The sequence below is a fragment of the Anomaloglossus baeobatrachus genome, chromosome 1 (assembly GCF_048569485.1).
Source record: "Anomaloglossus baeobatrachus isolate aAnoBae1 chromosome 1, aAnoBae1.hap1, whole genome shotgun sequence".
Classification (NCBI taxonomy): domain Eukaryota; kingdom Metazoa; phylum Chordata; class Amphibia; order Anura; family Aromobatidae; genus Anomaloglossus; species Anomaloglossus baeobatrachus.
Window position 1 is genome coordinate 264,483,938 of NC_134353.1, and position 15,294 is coordinate 264,499,231.

General features: G+C 41.1%; 1 protein-coding gene across 2 annotated transcripts in view; it reads left to right on the top strand.

The window, feature by feature from the left end:
• ALPK1 (alpha kinase 1) overlaps nucleotides 1–15,294 on the top strand; it is a 256,482-nt gene that overhangs the window by 102,231 nt on the left and 138,957 nt on the right. For both annotated transcript variants that reach the window (XM_075349404.1, XM_075349413.1), the window contains exon 3: nucleotides 14,778–15,007. In XM_075349404.1, the coding sequence (XP_075205519.1) occupies nucleotides 14,890–15,007 (118 nt within the window). In that variant the 5' untranslated portion in view covers nucleotides 14,778–14,889. The remainder of the gene's footprint in view (nucleotides 1–14,777; nucleotides 15,008–15,294) is intronic.

Here is a 15,294-nt window from a genome sequence, read left to right on the forward strand (position 1 = left end):
CTGGGGTCCCAGTCCTAACTGTCCCAAAGCAGCTCTCAGAAAGCCCCAGTGGATCCTGTCAAAGGCCTTCTCAGCATCGATAGCTAGGAGGCTCAGTGGAATCGACTTGCTTTTAGCCTTAGCAATAAGAGACAAGGTTTTGATCGTGTTGTCTCTCACTTCTTGGCTCCTGACAAACCCCACTTGGTCAGTGTTAATGACGGAGGGCAGAAAAGTGGTCAGTCTGTCGGCCCATATCTTAGAGTAAAGCTTGAGAGCTACATTCAATAATGAGATAGGCCAATAATTTGCAGCTAATGAGGGGTCTTTCCCTGACTTTGGGATCACACTAATGTGAGCCTCCAGAGACTGCGGGGTCAACCTCATCTTATCATCAATTGAATTGAACGTTTTGCCCATGATCAGGGCCAATTGGTCCTTAAGCAATTTATAACAGGCCAGGGTGAACCCATCTGTGCTGGGGGATTTCCCTGAGGGAGTAATTTGCATTGTACTACAAATTTCAGATTTGGATATATCCTCCTCCAAAGCCTCAACAACAAGGTTGTTCAGAGGGGGCAAGGCCGTCTCCCGAATATATCCTTCAATTTTCTCTACTAGGTCTGTGGGCGGAAGCTCCGTGTACTAACCTTTGATATTGTATAGGTCTTCATAATAAGAAAAGAAGACTTCCAGGATCTCCGTTGGATCATGAGATTTTTTTTTTTGTTTCCTCTAGTGGTAATGCATGGAATGTAAGAAGTGTTAGCCGGGGGATGTAAGAGTCGTCCCAAAGGACGACCGCATTTGTCAGATGATACATAATAAAAGTCTTTAACTCTTTATCTATGATGAAGAAATTTCTCATCGAGTAGGGTTTTAAGAGTCGTCCGTTTAAGGACTAGATCAGCTAGGACTGTAGGGGTACGTGTCAGTTTGTGTGTATTTTCCAGCTCATTGATCTGTGTCAATAATTTCTCCATTTCTTGTGCCCTTTCCATCTTGGTCCTAGAGCCATGTTTGATCAGTACTCCGCGTAAGACGCACTTCAGCTCCTCCTATTGGGTAGGCAAGGAAGTCGGGTCAGAGCTGTGTATTTGCGTAAAGGAGTCGATTGAATCCTTCAACTCCGCTAGGCAAAGAATATCTTTAAGTAAATTGTTGTTTAACTGCCAGGTCCATGAGCGTTGAGGGAGAGAAGCCACCTGCAGGGACAAATAAATTGGGCCATGGTCTGACCAAAAAATTTCACATATCTCTGCACAGGGATGCCAGGCCAGGGCCCCATGACTCACCAAGAAAATGTCTGTCCGGCTATATGAGTTGTGTAGTGGAGAGTAATATGTGTAGTCTCTACCTTGAGGATTTAGGATTCTTGATACGTCGATCAACCGAAGGGCATGAAGAGTCCGCTTTAGGGAACGTAATTCTTTAACGCGGACATTGCTCCATCCAGATGAGTCCATGGCCGAGTCCAGAGTAAAATTAAGGTCACCGCCAATCACCAGTGTCCCCTCTGCAAAATCAGAGAGCAAGGTCTTAAGGGCTCTGCAGGAAGAGATCTGATTAGAATTGGGAAGGTACCAGTTTGAGATTATAAACAGTGAGTTTTCAAAAATTATTGATGTTTTTGCACCACTTGTGGCCTACTTTTAGAAAATAGGGCTGAACTGGGGCAGGATGGGTGGGGCATGACCAAGCACATCGGACTAATTCATGATAACACCATGCAACAATGATTTTGTTTCCTAGAGCAAACCACGTGATTTATCCTTGTTATTCACATAAGTATTCCAAGACAAGTAAAAGGGGGAATAAAGCATATTTCAATGCAGCTGCACCTGCACCCTACTGGTTCCTGTACAGACTAGTATCCCCTAATGGCTCCTGCACAGGTTGATATATCCCTGGCAACAAAATAGAAACCCACAACTCAGACCTGTCTGTCTAAAAGCCCATCGAGTTGTTCCTCATACCTCCTGAAGAACCAGAGAGGAGGATGCTATGCACTATAAACCAATATAGGAAAAGCGTGCAGAGATAGGTAGAGACTTAAGGTGAGGAAACCTAAAACCTGCACAAGTGGAAAAGGTGAAATTGCAATTAAAACTAGGGAAGCCTCCAATAAAAAAAACTGCATACAAGAGAAAGGTGTAGCTAAAATAAGTGAGAATACACAAAGCAAATATCGCACTAGTTTCTGTCTAACAGGCAACAATCGCTGGCAACAGGACTGGAACTCCTTAGCAGAATAGACCTAAGAATATAGCCAGCAGAGAAGGCTAGTATCAGGAGAGTATGAGTATAAATGGCCACACCTGGGATGTGATAGGACAGAGAATATGAGCAAGTGAAAGCAGCTGATAACCTCAAACCAAAAAGATAGAAGCAAAGGTGAAAGACCATCAGCATTTGGACAGGGACTGACCAGGCTGTGGTTCAGCAGGGAAGGAAACTGACCACGCAGCACAAGGTCACTGGATTGAGTTCCGACCCAGAGGTATGACAATACTAAACTTGGTTGATTGTTCTCAGTGAGAGAAACAAAATTATAATTTTGTAGTTGTGATACCTTTTAATGGCTTACTAAAATAAAATCAAATGGTGTTACAAAGCAAGCTTTCGAGACATCTCAGGTCCCTTCTTCAGGCATGGTATGACAAAATATCTGAAGAAACACAAATATATACACATAAATCTGAAAATAAGGAGCGCTGATAGTGTAACACCAAAGTGATCAGTGGGGTATACCTAGAAAATATACACTCACCTGGATCAGTTGTGACAGTCACAACCACTAGTGCGCATGAGATAATGGCGTCTGCTGCAGCCCCACGTGGATGAGCATACAAGACAGGGTAGAGAAGGGGTTAATGCCGCGCATCAGCCGAATGAAGACGTATAATGTTGATGAAGATGAGTATTCTTTAATTTCATAGGTCTACGCGTCTTGTTGTTGATACATTGGTCCTGAGGAAGAGGTTCGCCTCGAAACGTGTAGACCTATGAAATAAAAGAATACTCATCTTCATCAACATTATACGTCTTCATTCGGCTGATGCGCGGCATTAACCCCTTCTCTACCCTGTCTTGTATACAAATATATACACAAACAGAGCAGAGGGATAGCATAATAAAAGGACATTTAAATAAACAAACACTGAGCTTAGAGAGTGAATCCTTAATTAGCTTTGATTAGTGGTGTGAAAGGTTTATTGTCCCAATATCCATTTAGGATCAGAGGTCTGCTGCCCCCGCAGTCTCTGGAACAGCCTCCTCAGATTTTGTAGTGAGTCATAAATTCTCCTGACAGGACGAGTCTTGTGTCCACAGAGTTAAACATTTTAATGAATTTGTATTCCCAGACCCTTCGATGATTTTGTGATCTGAAGTTGCCTTTTAATTTGACGACTTTCATGTGGTTTATGTTGTGTCCTGAAGTACAGAAATGTTTGGCCACAGGTAAATGAGTTTTTTTGTCTGTAATTGTGTGCCAGTGAGATCTCATTCTTGCTCTCAGTCTCTGTTCTGTTTCTCCAATATAGAGGCCCCCAATAGGACATATAGTGCACAGGATTAAGTACACCATGTTTGACGAGGAGCATGTGAATGTTCCAGGAATTTTATAGTCCTTCTGTGTGTTAGTGTGTCACTGAGAACAATCAATCATTTTTTCCATTAAAAGGTATCACAACTACAAAATTATAATTTTCTTTGTCTCACTGAGAACAATCAATTATTTTTCAACTGGCTAACACGGTACCAAAACTTTTTCTCTTAATACTAAACTTAATGCGCTGATTTGAAACATGAACTCCGAATTTTCCTGATGCGTCTAGATTTTACGTTCTACATGAAAAGCCTGTTAACTTGTAATATTTATACATTAGATATTGGAAATATTCCAACGGACATGCTTGGACCTGTCCAGTTGCGCTCAGACAGATCTATCTGCTGATGTCAACAGTAAGCTTATATATATGGCAAGCTGGACAGAGTTCGATAAGGTGATCTGTTATTGTGCTATCAGTTTTGATATTTAAGATGGATAGACGCAAATGTGTTAACAACCCAGACCGGTTCTGCTACATATATGGCATATATGGCACTACTTATAATCAGACCAAGAATCTAGCACATTTTTTAAGAGATGCATGTCTCTTAGGCTATGTGCCCACGCTGCGGAAAATGCGCGGATTTTGCCGCGGATTTCTCGCGGAAAAGCCGCGGATTTTCCAGAAATCTGCAGCACAGCTACTCCCCAGCCATTTCTATGGCAATTGGGAAATGCTGTGCCAACGCTGCGGATTTTTCCGCAGTGGAAATCGTGCGGATTTTCGTGCGGAAAAATCTGCAGCATGTCAATTATTGTTGCGGATTTTCGTGCGGATTTTGCCTATTCAATTGAATTTAAAAAATCGCAAAATCCGCAACAAAATCCGCGTCAAATCCGCATCAAATCCACGTCAAATCCGCACAAAATCCGCACCTATGAAAAGGTGCAGATTCCGGGGGAAAGCTGCGGATTTTGATGCAGAAAAATACGCAGATACAGAGTCCCGTGGGCACATAGCCTAAATGAAGTAGGCCCATCTTACTGCAGTACACAGTTATTCAAGACTGACATAGAAAATGCCAGTCTTGATAAATTGGGCTCATAGTTGGTAAATTTGTCATTAGTCTTTTACTGATTTCCAACTTTCAGTAGTGAATTGGTAATTTAGAAAATAATATTTGTATTAATAATAACTGATTGTTAAGGTAATCATAACTTTTTTCTTTCCCCCCATAAAGTAGTCAATGGGATTGGGCACAAAGTATCATTTTCATGCAGATTTTCTGGTTAATAAATCGCTCCTTTAGAGTGATTTTATAAGCTTCACTTGCATGTTCCTTATATGCTCACAAAGTCAGTAAAGCTAAAATTAATGATAATAACCAAACCCACCAATGTGCCATTATCATTATAACAAGTTCTCAGCTTAGGGTTACTGGCAGCCGAGTTGCTAAACACAAGCATTTCTTACGCTGGTTGGCTGGCTGTTCACGAGTTGCCTGCTTATTCTTTAGCTTTTTAATTGGCTAGGACCACCAGAATTCAGAGGACACAGATGTCACCGATAGTGTGCCTAGGGAACACATTCATGCCCATCTGTTGCCGTCTAGAGAGTTGTTCATATATCCACAAGGCCTCCATTTAATTCTTGTCAGAAAGTAATGTAAATCCAGTTTACCCTCAGAAGTCACTACAGCGAATTATGCCAATGAGCCCCCTGCAATTTGCACACACTGTAGCTGTATAGGAAGAAAGGGCAGTCCTTTTCATGTCTGTGCATATTAACAAGCGAAGCCTGCCTTAAGAGGCTTTTTTTGATTGAACGCTCTCATTATTTTAATGCAGCCCGTCCCGCTCCTTCTCTTATGAAAAGAAAACTAGATCGTAAAACAAAATATGGGGGCAGGGGCAGGCAAATTGTATAACACAGTGCTGTGTCCCATAACACTTCTAATTGCCCCAGTTAAAGGATCTCTAGAGTAATACTAGTATCTTGAACACTGCTCATATGTTACATAAATGTCATTTAACAGATAGTAACAGTTGTTCTCTTGCTCCAGATTGCGTAAACATTGAATTTTACATATGCTATTGAATTGATCTACAGCTTATTCAAGGAAAATAATATATGCAAGCTGTCACAATTAACACCAGTTGATTTTTGTGTACAAATTCTTCAACTAATGGTAAAAACCTGGGACCTATTTTGCTACCCTTGACTCCAAAATTCTAACTGAATCGAAAATTGTATGGGCAATAAGGCGGGTGAAATAGGTATTGAACGTGTCACCAATTTTCAAAGTAAATATTTTTCTAAAGGTGCTGTTGACATGAATTTCTCACCAGATGTCTGTAACAACCCATCCAATCTACATAGGCAAAGAAAGCAAACCATAGATGTTCATAAATTATGTGTAATAATGGGAAATAACACAGGGAAAAAGTATTGAACACTTGAAGAAAGGTGCAAAGAGCCATGAAAAGTAATGACACTAGCTGAACTGTCTCAGTAATTAGAAAACAATTTGACCACTTAGTGAAAAATATTAGCTAGTTCAACTGCTGGCCTAGAAAAAGGTTTCTCGTTACAAAGGTGTACCACAAGAAACATCTCTTGATGGGTAAAACCAGTTAGATGTCTCAACCTTCGCAACCTTATTGTTGCAAAACATACTAATTACATTGGTTGCAAAGGTATTTCTAAACTACTGAATGTTCCAGTGAACACTGTTGGGGTTATAATCCGGAAGTGGAAAGGACATCATTTCACTGTAAACCGGTCCTGGGCAGGTGCGCTCCTCAAGAATTGAGACAGAGGAATTGAAAGAATTTTCACAAGAGTTGTCCAAGAGCCAATGACCTACTGTGGAGAACTACAGAAAGACTTTGAAACAATTGTACCTGCTGATTCCAAGAAAATAAAAAGTATTGTAACTGGCCTGTATGCACGTTCACCAAGCAACACTCTATTGCTGAATAAAAGGCAAGTTCAAGCGCATTTAAAGTTTGCTCCTCAACATTTAGACAAGCCAGTGAAATATTGGGAGAATATAGTCTGGTCTGATGAACTCTTTAAATGCCATAATACACACTCTGTTTGGGGACCAAAAGGCATTGCATATCACCCTAAAAAGACCATATCAAGAGTACAATTTGGAGGTGGGAACATCATGGTGTGGGGCTATTTTTCAATACATGGCACTGACAAACTTCATATAATTGTAGGAATAATGAATGGACAAATGTACCAAGACAGTCTTGATAAAAAATATGCTGCCATCTACCAAGAAGATAAAGATGAAATGAGGGTGGACATTTCAGCAAAACAACGATCCCAAACACACAGCCAAGGAAACTCTCAATTGGACCCAGAGAAAGAAAATATAGCTGCTAGAATAGCCCAGCCAATCACCTGACCTGAATACAATAGAAAAGTTATCGAAGGAATGTGACCTCAGAGTTCCTAGAAGGAGTCCACAGAACCTTCAGGATTTGAACAATGTTTGTGTAGTAGAATGGACCAAAATCACACCTGAGCAATGCATGTGACTAGTTTCTCTATACAGAAGACATTTTGAAGCTTTCATCACCAAAGAACGGTTTTGTACAAAGTATTAAATTTCAGTAAGCAAAATTAACATGAAACTGAGCTACCGCACTTTTGTGGGTTTAAGGTGCCACCGTCCGGGACGCTCTGGGAAACCCTGCATACCACCCCAAGTATTGCTTAACACTAACCCACAAGTATCTATGACCAAGACATTTGTCGACTTCAGTTTGTGCACAGCATCATTGCAAGTAAGAAATGTTCCACCTATCATCTCCAACCTGCCAATGGACCCTCACTGAGGTGCGATACTTCAATACAGCAAATTGGTTACTGGACAATGAAATAATTGACATATGGCAGCACTGCTGATTTTACCAGATGACCACTGCTGCATTGCCACCATTACTGTTGCGGTAGTGGGACTCTTGGGGCTCTCTGTGCCGCATGTAAGATCCTGCAACATTGTCCATTTGCAATTCAATGCACTTAGTAGGGTTAATCCATTAGATTAAACATTTCATCATCCGGCGGTGTCACTTTTCCATTTAACCTAAAGAATCACACATTTTACTAGTAACCCTATTTGGACCTCAAAACATATCCACTATGTTGTTGTTGTTTTTTTCGATGTGTGGTAGTTCAGTTTTATCTTAACTTTTTTTAAAATTTGTTTATTAACAGCAAAGAAATAAACCAGGTACATTATGACGACATGTATGGCAGATACATATACATACAATTCTATAGTATCTCAGGAACCATTTACCAATTGAGTATACAGAATACCACTTAATTTTACAATAAACATTGCAGGATTCCAACACTGCCTTACAGCTCAAGTATTATAGACTGGTAAAATAACAGATTAACCATGTTTGCTAGTAGGTACCATCTTAACATCCTCTGAATCAGACACCAGCCCAGAACCTTAATTATAATTACCATGTCATTTCATATATTTTAGCCCACATGGGTCACCCTAATTAGGGAGATAGCGTCAGGGGAGAGGAATTCCACCTCTCCCAGACCTTGATCAATTTTTCAGGACACCGTTTATTCCGACAAACCGTCCGCTCATAGGGAAGCATTGCATTTATTAGTTCTACCCATGCTCGTGCAGTTTGTCGGGAAAGCTGCCCATCCACCGAAGGGCTTTAAGTTTCCTGCCCATAAAGAAAGCCTCACACAAAAAAATATTGTGATGGTGAGAACAGGTTCCCTCGTCCGGGACTCCAAAAAAATACAGCAGTGGGTCAAAAGTTATGGGGAAAGAGGCCAGGGAAGATAGACTGGAGACAACCTTGCGCCAGAAGGAAGCAATCACCGGGCACCCCCAAATCATATGGATAAAGTCTGCATCTTCCTGGCGACACCGCGGACAATTCGATGTCGCGCGATGGCGCATCTTAAATAGTCTCAGTGGTGATAAATACGCCTGATGCACTATATAGTTTTATCTTAACCTTACTTTTTCATGACTGGCTAAAGCACAAAGCCAGACTACTACCAGCAGCACCAGCATTTTATGCCAGTGAGTATATATACTATTTTGTTACATTTCAGTAAGCGTGTTCAATACTTTTTCTGTGTCATTTCTCATTTATTACACATTGTAAAATTTATGAACATCTATGGTTTGATTTATTTGCCTGTCTTGATTGGATGGGTTGTTACCAACATCTGATGAGATATTCATGTCAATAGCACCTTTAGAAATATAATTGCTTAAAAAATTGACTTTCAATATTTATTTCGCTCACTGTATATTACTACTGGCAATCTACTCATTGGGAGTATAGGTGTAAGACATGCTATGGCCATGGATGCCAGTACAAGGGAAGATAATTGTGCCGATTCTAATGAATTATGAATGAATTATTTATATATGTTACTTCTTTTATTTTGTCATTGTCGAGAGTGAAGAACAGGCATTCCACTTGTTAGCCCAATACTGTAGAAAATAATGACGATGAAACTTATGACAAAATAAAAATCAGTCCACCAATCTTCCAATTTTAGGGTTAGCAGGGAGTCTCATTCACTCTTTCAGGATGAAAATCTTTCTTCATATTTTTTTATGGAAATTAGCGTTTAGACAGGTTGTGATATCCCCCACATTAGTACGGAATAAAGATAATTGGCTTACTAATCTATGCTATGATGGGGAAAAGATATTCTATAACAAGTGTTTGAGTTTTGGAAAGAAAGGATAACTCAGGCTGGTGTAGAGTATCCATATTGGTCTGGAATGAGTCCACCAGATTGGTATAATGTGTAAGAGGGTCACTGGTAAAATCCTGATGGGAGATATGTTTCAGCGAGGTTGATAGCCTCGATGATGTTAACTTCGAGCAGACTCCAGCATGTTAAATGCTTAAAGGGTTAATAGGCCATGACAGGGCCGGTATTTGTGAACAGTCAAAGAGAGGGATGGGATGGCTATTCACATATCTCTACCCTAGGATGTGCTCCAGTAGGTAAAATATACACCTGTGGACTCCATCGGTTGTCTATGTGTATGGAGGTGTGCAAACCTCCACCGGAGTGCTCGTTCTAAAAGAGCCCGATATTTTGATGAGCAGGCAGACTCCTCAGCAGTTTAAAGACTGTTAATTCTGGTTTTTCTTTTATGCTGGACAAAGGCTATTTTAAGTTTGTTATTTTGACTGGTTTATGAAAGCTAAATAAATCAGCTGAAGTTTAAACAAAACCGTTCCTGTGATTACCTCGACCTGCAGCCGAGAGAGCTGAACTTCCACAATTGATGCTAGAAGTGAGGGCAAGATTGCCAGGGAACACAAGTGACTGCTGCATACAGCCTTCATGTCTTGGGTGAAGGCAGCCATATGTTTGGAAGTGTGGCCGGACAGCATGGATGAGCTACTCAGGTTACTGGTGCAGGCAAATAAACTGTTGCTGCAACAGATTTAACAGCAGCAACAGGCACTTGAGCGGCAGATTGAATGCCTAGCAGAGGCTGTCTGTGGCAGGGCAACCGGCCAACCTGCGAGTCAGGGTAATGACTCACACAGGCATAAGGCGATAAGAAGAGCAATGCAAAAGATGACCTGGGGTGATGATGTTGAAGCATTTTTGACTGTGTTTGAAAGGGTCGCAGAGTGGGAAAAGCTGCCGCCGGAGCAGTGGGCAGAGATGCTAGCGCTATATCTAACTAGTGAGCCACAAAAGACCTATTATGACATGGCCATGCTGGACTCGAAAAAAGAAATTAAGTTGAAAATTGAAATAATGACACGCTTATGAGTGATTTTGACTGTCAGGGCGTGATGGGTGTACCACTGGGCATATCACAGTGACAAACCTCCTTGTTTCCAAATGTTTTACATATCACATTTAGTCCAAAAATGGTTGCAGTCAGTGTCTTCCAATCCAGCACAGATCATATCATAAAGCGGTTTGTCATGGACCAATTCATTTACTCCCTTCTGTAGCCGGTGTAGTCCTGGTGTTGGCCAAGGAGGTACCTGAAATGCTGATGACATAGTGGGCTAAATGGAAAGGTACCAGGTGGTCGAGAGCTCTGTGGGAAAGCCAGTGGGCATAGCATCTCCATACTGGGGTTCCCAAATGGAGGTCGGCAAGACTGGTAGTAGAGGAGGGTGTCCTAGGTCCCAAGTGGCAGCTGAGGTATTACAGATGGCTTCCACTAATGACGGGCTGCTAACATGTCCAGTGACAATAAACGTTCTACCAATGATGGAACTGTTGGTTATGGGGAGGTTGGTAAACCTGGTGAGGGCAACACTCACTCACCAGCTGATTCCGGGGAAAATGATGGGCATCCGCAATGTCCACAAGGACGATAAGGACTACCCTATGACCAGAGTGACCATAGAAATAAACTGTGGCATTAAATCCCATGAGGTCAGCCTGGTCAAGGACCTTTTACATCCTGTGATAATAGAGCAGGATTTTACCTTATTTTGGGACATGTGAGAAAGGAGTGGAGTGCTTGGTTACTCAGGTAAAAGCCAGGTCACCCTTAGGTTAGCCTTGTCTGAGTCAGATGAATTTCCCTTTTGTGCAATTGTGGGCAATGAGACATTATCCCCTTAGGTCAACATCATGGACCTGTCTGTGTTCGGGGGAAATTTTGGGATTGCCCAACTTGGGGACCTAACTCTAAAAAGGGCGTTTGATAATGTTATGGTACTGAATTGGGTTACTCAAAAAACAGGAGCCAACACACGATAACCATATTTTGCCATGAATGGGGAATTGTTATATTGGGCCACTAAGCAAATGGGTGAGGTGGTTGAACAAATGTTAGTACCAGGGCCCTACAGGTGTATAGTGTTAGACATGGCCCACGTGCATGTCTTGAGGGGGTCATCTGGAGGTGGACAAAACCCAAAAATGGATCCTCCAATGGTTCTACTGACCTGGCTGTCATCAAGAAATTTTGAACTGTTGTAGGTCCTGCCCCACCTGCCAGCTGACCACCATGCGCCCTCATTTCCATAATCCCCTAGTGCTGTTGCCCATTATAGGAGTGCCATTTAAATGCATTGTGATGGAGTTTGTGGTACTCCTCGTCAAGTCTGCCCGAGGGCATCAATATATTTTGGGGGTTCTGGACTACGCAACATGGTACTTGGAGATTAATTCCAGAAATAAAAGTAAATACACTGAGTTCCTATACTCCCAGTGGTGACTGTATGTAGACAGATTTTTATCATTAAACTTTATGGCCATTCTATGATTTGGATCGCTGTATAAAAAATAAAACAGAGCACTGATCTCTTTAAAGATACTTTTTGTAATTAATGACCAGAGAATGTTAAACCTTATAGCTACATTGGCATTAAATTGTAGAAGTTCATTATCTGGCAAAGACATGCTTTCTTAACAAGACTCCAGATGAATATTATACATTGCAAAAAAATAGCATCAGCAACAGAAGGCGCGACCACGCAGATATCCCCATAGTACCTTGCAACTATCATATCACAGGGTATAGCATATTCAATTAGGCCGGACTATCATACACCTGGGTAAAAGCTTAGGCAAAGAATGCAGCAGACATTTTATAATGATTCAGAATAATAAAATACTGCTAAAGCTCACTGCTCAGCATGAAAAATAGGTTGAAAAGTCCTTAAGAATTGGACAAATACTCTGTTATACAACTGCAGTACTGAAGACAATCAGAGGGGGAGAGTGATAGGACAGGTGCCATCTGTAATGTCAGCCTCAGAGTAATTGATCAGTGACATGGTGAAGTTGTCATTTGTCCTGCTGCATTTGAATTACAATTACACATTTTTCATAATTCTTAGTGCACGTCAAAGAAGTAAGCCAGCACAATATTTTTACTGAAGAAAAAATTTGAAATCAGTATTGGACATGTACTGAGTTTTTAATTTATTGTGCAATAGGTTTTGTGACGGGTGGAATGCTTATTTTTTTTGAAAATTCCTCAAAATCTAAACATTTAACTTTGATTCTCTTCCCCACAAAGTGTGCGTGTCACAAACAATTTAATTTGTACATTTGATTTACAAGTTACAATTTTCATCCATATATGCCATACAAGTTCGTCACCCTGTTTAAGGTGCTGTTTTTTTTTATGTGTACCCACATAGCATTTCTCATCACACCATTTTTAGGAAGGGGTTGAATTTTGTTACATACCATATAGATATCTCGGATTTTGCACATCTGTTTTGCTAGTCCAATTTAGTAACTGTACATATGTGTACTTGCCTATTTTGCAGTTTGTTGGGGGGGGGGGGATTCTCAAGGGCTGAAAAATTGAGATCGAAAAGATTGTCAAAAGTTAATAAGTGTTGAACAAAATGTATGAAAACAATAAAAAGTTGTAATAGATTGGGTAGTGTAAAAGAAAAATAACATACCAAGCTAAGAATATAGAGGCATTTAACAGAGTACCACCACCACTGGCATCAGCCATCCAGGCAGTAGAACTACCAAATGCTGGCCACAATTGTACTTCTTTGCCTATGGCAAGTCTTTTAGTTGGGAGAAAGAGGAGGGCGTCCTAATATAAATGGAACACCACGCGTTGCAGTCACAGCAGGAACACTGTCAGTCTGAGTCAGTATTCTACATAAATTGATTTGTTTGATCGCAAATAACTATAAGGGATAATTTTTGCACTTTTTTATCTTTTTAAAAAAGCATGGAAAGTTGGTTAGTATACTGTGTCTCTATTGGACTACCATCTGTTTCTATGGCGAGGTCACTTTGATATTACTATTGCTGTGTTTGTATAAAAGAGCCTGAAAGAGGTTGTAGAAAGTCATAGGCAACTCAGAGAATTATACACTTAAGGCCGCTTTACACGCTGCGATATCGTTACCGATATCGCTAGCATGTGTACCCGCCCCCATCAGTTGTGCATCACGGGCAAATCGCTGCCCGTGGCGCACAACATCGCTCAGACCCGTCACACTACTTACCTTCCTAGCGACGTCGCTGTGACCGGCGAACCGCCTCCTTTCTAAGGGGGCGGTTCGTTCGGCGTCACAGCGACGTCACACGGCAGGCGGCCAATAGAAGCAGAGGGGCGGAGATGAGCGGGATGTAACATCCCGCCCACCTCCTTCATTCCTCATTGCTGGCAGCCGCAGGTAATGTGAGGTTCCTCGTTCCTGCAGTGTCACACATAGCGATGTGTGCTGCCGCAGGAACGACGAACTACATCGTACACGCAGCAGCAACGATAATTGTGATTAGGGGGGCATGTCACCGATTAGCGATTTTGAATGTTTTTGCAACGATACAAAATCGCTAATAGGTGTCACACGCAACGACATCGCTAACGCGGCCAGATGTGCGTCACAAAATCTGTGACCCCAACGACATCGCTTTAGCGATGTCATGGCGTGTAAAGCGGCCTTTATACACATCATTTCAGGGCAATTGGAGGCTTTGCAGTTTTCCAATTCGCAAGAACTCAAACTTTTGTGAAAAATGTGTTAAATTTCAATAGATTCAATGATTTCTAATAATAATCTTTTAAAGTTCCAGCATATTCAGCATTATATCACAGTTTAGTAAGTTGATATGCAGACAAAATCAGACAAGTATAATTGATCATTCTAATGTGTTTATACTAAATATGAAATATTAAAACTTTTTTTAATTTAGACGATTGGAAATGACTGAATAATTCAATAATTAACAACACAAAAGCAGAGAGTATATAGAATATTTAATGTATTTTCATTATATGAGTTGTCATTCACATAGTCTTGAGAGATGGCTACAGATAATTAACTATACATGATATTAATACAGTAGCTGAAAGATTCAGTTAGATATATATATATAAAATTCTACGTAAATCTATTTTTTATGTGCATGCTTTTAAGGGCAGGTGCTCCTGAAAGAACAAGCTGGAGCTCTTTATCAACAAGTTGCTTTCTAGTCCATCATGTCATCAGAGACGGTTAATGAAGTTGTGTCAGGTCCTCTATAGAAGACAAGATTTCTGTATCTCTTTCATTCTCCTATCTTAGCTATCTGTTTTTTTCTCCATGTGTGTCAGGCACCCCGCTGTAATTTCACACACTTCTCCAATAAAGTGCTCAGATGCCGTCTTGTGTTTTCATGTACTTTTTCATCCATTATCTCTCCGCAGCTTGAATTTTGCTTATAATTGATGATGCTTTAGTTAATCATCTCTTTTCCTCTTTTGTTCGGCAGGTACCTCAACCTTGAAAGATCCCGTTTATTCAGAATACGTGCCTTCTCTTAGGTCATTGATCATAGAGCACCCAGGGACTCTCAATTCACAGTCAAGTGGGAAACAGTCATCATGAATAATCAGGAGGTTGTGGCTTTGCTACAGGAGTGCAAGCAAATGCTCCAAGTTCTCACTTCAGAGGTGTCAGAGCCATCTGAAGAGGAAAAGAATGACTACCAGCAGTGCGAAGGTGAGGACCTTATGTGACAGCACAGGACTGCCAGCAGGTTCCTCCCCGCCTCTGTGCAACTCAGCCACATGTACTCGCGCCTGCTCTATTTTTCTTCTTTTGGCAGGCAAGGCTTGCTAGGCTGTTGGGTTTGTGGTGCATGAATGGGATTTGGACCGCAGGCAGAGAAGGAAGCTCATTTTGTTGGAGTGAATTGCTGTCACTTCTAATTTCAGGCTCCACTAAACCCAGGCGGAGCCACATTTATTTGTGAAAACAGAACAATGACCAAAAGTTTGATGGCAGGT